This window comes from Siniperca chuatsi, linkage group LG7, assembly GCF_020085105.1.
Source record: "Siniperca chuatsi isolate FFG_IHB_CAS linkage group LG7, ASM2008510v1, whole genome shotgun sequence".
Lineage (NCBI taxonomy): Eukaryota > Metazoa > Chordata > Actinopteri > Centrarchiformes > Sinipercidae > Siniperca > Siniperca chuatsi.
In genome coordinates, this window is record NC_058048.1 from 31,583,272 (window position 1) to 31,588,802 (window position 5,531).

At 42.7% G+C, this 5,531-nt stretch overlaps 1 protein-coding gene across 2 annotated transcripts in view; it reads left to right on the plus strand.

Annotated features, from left to right (window-relative positions):
• The first annotated feature begins 3,009 nt into the window (after nucleotides 1-3,009).
• The window catches only part of arrb1 (arrestin, beta 1), a 22,046-nt gene continuing 19,524 nt past the window's right edge, over nucleotides 3,010-5,531 (plus strand). Inside the window, exon 1 of one of the 2 annotated variants that reach the window (XM_044203024.1) lies at nucleotides 3,010-3,250. In XM_044203024.1, coding sequence (XP_044058959.1) covers nucleotides 3,231-3,250 — 20 coding nt within the window. In that variant the 5' untranslated portion in view covers nucleotides 3,010-3,230. The remainder of the gene's footprint in view (nucleotides 3,251-5,531) is intronic. The other variant, XM_044203027.1, reaches the window with a different exon arrangement.

Sequence of the window (5,531 nt, forward strand, 5' to 3'; positions counted from 1 at the left end):
CTAGCTAAGCTAACCAACAACCTGGCTAAGCTAACCAACAACCTGGCTAAGCTAACCAACAACCTAGCTAAGCTAACCAACAACCTAGCTAACGTTAGTTACATTACTTGCTGTGTCGTTGTTCGCTCTGTATCATGGTATTTGTCGTGGTATTGGATTTCACAAAATCACAAAATTTGTGTTTACTTATGTGTCTGCCACTCAGATTCTGTCTTACAAATCAGTCAAGCTGCTGGTTGGCGTCCATGTTTGTTTTGGTACAAGAGCACACGACAGTCTGCGGGGTCGTCGGCCTGCAGAGCTCCGGGGTTCAGAGTGCTGTCTGGTGGATTTGCTCAGTCGTCAGGTTTCTGCTCATCCTGTCTGTCTGTGGAAACAATCTTTATGGTGGTTTGTCTTTGTAGCTTTCCTTTAACTGAAAGATTTGTCAGCAGACTCCTAAAACTTAAACACTGTCGAACCAGCAGGTTATTTTGAATGCAAAGTTTAATAATCAATTTATAACAGCTTCTTGAATTAAATGTCTCCACTGTTTAAGCATTCAGATTGACAGACCCTCAGACTGAACTCTGAATGTGTTTAAACTCCATCAGTCTGATTATTGAGTCAGTCCTGCTTGTTACTGAGAGGAAGTTGTGTTGAACAGAACTGAGCTTTTATCTCAGCCATGTGTTAAATATTTAGGAGTAACATCGAACCAGTCACTCTCTTGATTATTTCCTGAGATTGGCAGTAAACTAAAGTTTTGATATCATCATTGATATGTGGTTTTGATTCTGCCTGTTCTGATTGGTTTAGATGGTATTGTTGTGGTATGTTACAAAAGAACATACTTTTTTGTTGGTGTAGTTTTAGATAAAGTTTTTGGTTTTTTAAATTCTATTGTTCAATTTCCTGTAAATACATGGTCATGTGACCTCTTGGATCGGTGTGTTGTTGTAGATAATAAATAAATCAAATACAGTAGTGTGCAAAAGTGTTTGCCCCCTTCCTGATTTCTTTTTTTTTTTTTGCATGTTTGTCACACTTAAATGTTTCAGATCATCAAACAAATTTAAATATTAGTCAAAGATAACACAAGTAAACACAAAATGCAGTTTTTAAATGAAGGTTGTTATTATTAAGGGAAAACAAAATCCAAACCTACATGGCCCTGTGTGAAAAATGAATTGCCCCACCTGTTAAAACATAACTTAACTGTGGTTTATCACACCTGAGTTCAATTTCTCTAGCCACACCCAGGCCTGATTACTGCCACACCTGTTCTCAATCAAGAAATCACTTAAATAGGACCTGCCTGACAAAGTGAAGTAGACCAAAAGATCTTCAAAAGCTAGACATCATGCCGAGATCCAAACAAATTCAGGAAAAAATGAGAAAGAAAGTCATTGAGATCTATCAGTCTGGAAAATGTTATAAAGCCATTTCTAAAGCTTTGGGGCTCCAGCGAACCACAGGGAGAACCATTATCCACAAATGGTGAAAACATGGAACAGTGGCGAACCTTCCCAGGAGTGGCCGGCCGACCAAAATGACCCCAAGAGTGAAGCGACGACTCATCCAAGAGGTCACAAAAGACCCCACAACAACATCCAAAGAACTGCAGGCCTCACTTGCCTCAGTTAAGGTCAGTGTTCATGACTCCACCATAAGAAAAAGACTGGGCAAAAATGGCCGGCATGGCAGAGCTCCAAGACGAAAACCACTGCTGAGCAAAAAGAACATTAAGGCTCATCTCATTTTTGCCAGAAAACATCTTGATGATTCCCAAGACTTTTGGGAAAATACTCTGTGGACTGACGAGACAAAAGCTGAACTTTTTGGAAGGTGTGTGTCCCGTTACATCTGGCGTAGAAGTAACACAGCATTTCAGAAAAAGATCATACCAACAGTAAAATATGGTGGTGGTAGTGTGATGGTCTGGGGCTGTTTTACTGCTTCAGGACCTGGAAGACTTGCTGTGATAAATGGAACCATGAATTCTGCTGTCTACCAAAAACTCCTGAAGGAGAACGTCCGGCCATCTGTTCGTGACCTCAAGCTGAAGTAAACTTGGGTTCTGCAGCAGGACAATGATCCAAAACACACCAGCAAGTCCACCTCTGAATGGCTGAAGAAGAACAAAATGAAGACTTTGGAGCGGCCTAGTCAAAGTCCTGACCTGAATCCTATTGAGATGCTGTGGCGTGACCTTAAAAAGGCAGTTCATGCTCGAAAACCCTCCAGTGTGGCTGAATTACAACAATTCTGCAAAGATGAGTGGGCCAAACTTCCTCCACAGCACTGTAAAAGACTCATTGCAAGTTATCGCAAACGCTTGATTGCAGTTGTTGCTGCTAAGGGTGGAGCAACCAGTTATTAGGTTTAGGAGGCAATCACTTTTTCACACAGGGCCATGTAGGTTTGGATTTAGTTTTCCCTTAATAATAACAACCTTCATTTAAAAACTGCATTTTGTGTTTACTTGTGTTATCTTTGACTAATATTTAAATTTGTTTGATCTGAAACATTTAAGTGTGACAAACATGCAAAAAAATAAGAAATCAGGAAGGGGGCGAACACTTTTGCACACCGCTGTATATAATTATACACTGAAACATTGGCACACTTCGGCCTCCGTACAGACGCTCTGTTTCCCTCTGCAGGCAGATTTCTGCTCTGTGACGCAGTTTGACTTCTGACTGAAATTTCTGAAGTTTAGAGCCAAATTATGAATAAATATTTATATATTCATTTATAATTTATAATCCTAATATATTTATTTACTGAAGGACAGAGGTCAGAGACCAGCTGTGACGTTAATGTCACAGACTGAAATAAAATCTGTCCTCTGGGTGTTTTTCTGTTTTAACACATTTTACTGCTAATGAGTCTGACGGGGAGAGAGGAGAGGGGGGAGAAAAGGGAGGAGGGAGAGAGACAGAGGGGGGAGAAGAGTGGGGAGAGGAGGGGGGAGAGAGAGAGACAGAGGGGAAAGAGGGGGGGATGAGGAGCAGAGTGGAGGATTCAGTGGTTTATTCGGTTGGAGCTCAGATGGAGGTTTTTCCTCCCTCTGAGGAGAATCTGACGGCGTGACGATGACTTCCTGAGAGAGAGAGAGAGAGAGAGAGAGAGAGAGAGAGAGAGATCCTCCCCTCAGTTTCCACGGTGACGGCATCCCTCCATCCTCCTCCTCCTCCTCCATCATCATCTCTCCGTCCGGTTGCTGTTGGCTCGTTGGCGTCGTCAGGATGGTAGATAAAGGAACCAGGTAAGATTTTGTGTGTGTGTGTGTGTGTGTGTGTGCGCAGCAGTAACACACCCTGATAAATGTGTGTGTGTTTTCACACAGAGAGCTTTTTGTGTTTGTGGTTCCTTCACATCGTTCAGCTGCTGTTGGTTCCACAGAGAACCTTTAAATACAGACACAGAGGTGTGTGTGTGTGTGTGTAACATTACATAACGTTGTGTCAGAACCTCCAGCAGAGCGACGTGGTTTTCTGTTTTTAAAGGTTATTTTTCTGCAGACAGACAGGAACATGGAGACGGGGGGGGGGGGGGGGTGTAGTCATTTACTCATTGCTCTTTAAGAAAGTTATTACATTACTAATTACTCGTTCATTCATTGCTCGGCTTTCGGCTCCGTCAGTGGTCCCGTTAAACGGCAACAGACACACAAGTCACAATTAGCCTGAACTGAGTTTACAGAAGCACAAATGTGGTAAAAATGTTTTTCGTGGCTATTTTCTGAATTTTACCTGTAATTCTTTTTCATGATCTGTTGTTGTTGTTGTTTTTTTGCACTCATGTTACAAAAATAATCAGCTATTCTCGCTGTGACGCTGAGATCCTAAAATGGTTCACACAGAGCGGACAGAGAAACCGGCAGGAAACAGCGACGGAGATAACATGTGACATGCGTTTCAGCGTCAGCTCAGAAAAGTGCAGAAGAAGTCAAACCGAGTCCAACATGGCCGCCCGATGGACTTATTTGTTGTGAATTTTTACGTCTAGTTTTCATGTATTTACTTTTATTTTAAACGTTGTTTGCGTTAATCATTCAACATGAACACAGAACCAAAGACTAGACTGTTTATTACAAAAATGTGAAGTTCTTTTCATTCTTGTGCCTAAAATTGAATTCATTACGCGTGAAACTGCAGCCGAGTCTCCGAGGAATTACGCTTCTGTCCGACTGAATTTGTTTTGCCAAAACATCATGCTGGTTTTTTTTAACCACACATAGAAGCTGCAGGTCAGAGGTCGGACTGGATGGTCTTCTACAGCAGAGAGCGCAGTTCATTTCCTGTTGTTATAAATACTGAAACACTTTGGTCAGCCAGGCTAGCGACTGTGTGAGGCTGTAATGCTCATTGTAAAGCACGGCAAGTAGTTGGATTGATCAACTTTGTCCTCATGGTGGCGCTAGATTCAAAGTCAGAGGATCACCAAAGTCAGTAGGATTCATCCTGAGGGGAACATGAATGTCTGTACAAGATTTAATCTCAATCCATGCAATAGTTTTTGAGATATTTCAGTTTGAACCAAAATGGTGAACCATCAACTGAAGTCCCTGGAGCCGCGTGGCTAACATGGCTAAAAACAGAAAGCAGCGGCTGTACAGATGCTAACTATAGCTACGCAGCAGCTGCTGTCTGACTCATCTGAACTTCCTGGAACAGATTCTTTCTTTGATTTTGAGGTTATTTTTGGGGGATTTTTGCCTTCATCAGACAGTTGACAGTAGAGATGCAGACAGGAAACAGGAAGTGCGGAGTCGGACATGTAACAGCTGGGGGCGCTGCGGGCTGGATGTTGGCAAACGTGCTAACGGATGTCATTTTGAAATGTTTCTTTTAAACTTGTTTGGATTTTGTGTATAACACTAACATGTCCAGTTGAGGTCCAGGGTTCATCATAACGTCCCACCTTCGCTCTCGTCTCGTTCCCTTCACGCTGGCTGAGGGATCTCTGGGATTTAATCCGGTCTGAGTTGCATCTCGGACTCAGATCCTTGAATCTACTCCAGGTTTGGGCTGTTGAACACGATGTTGTGTTATCTTATCGTATTTTACTGGATAACAACTTTGTTCACTTAGTTCATGAAGACTCAGTTTCATAAATGTCTTCTTCGAGCGTTCTGGCGTCCGCAGCGCGCTGAAGGCTGCCCTCGCGGAAATATATGATGGGATATTAAATCCAGAGCACAAATTAGTACATGAATTATTGATCCCGGGTTTTTGCTGAAGTTGAAACATTCTTAACTTGCGTGGATGCATCTTCATCTGCAGCAAATCTGCATCTACATCAGCATCTTCCCCTCCCCTTCCCCTCAGTTACACTGCCTCTAGAAGTTGCTTCAGTTTGAATTTATTCAACCAACACAGCTGGAGGCATAAAAATACGCTTCAGTTTCCAGCTGCGTGTCAAGAGCTGTCGTCGGCCATGTCGCGTAGCGTTGAGTGATTTGAGGCGCACACACCGGGCGAGCTGCACAGTCAGGACGTGTCCACCTGGGGAGAGACTGTAATAAAATAGCTGCTCTTCTGGAG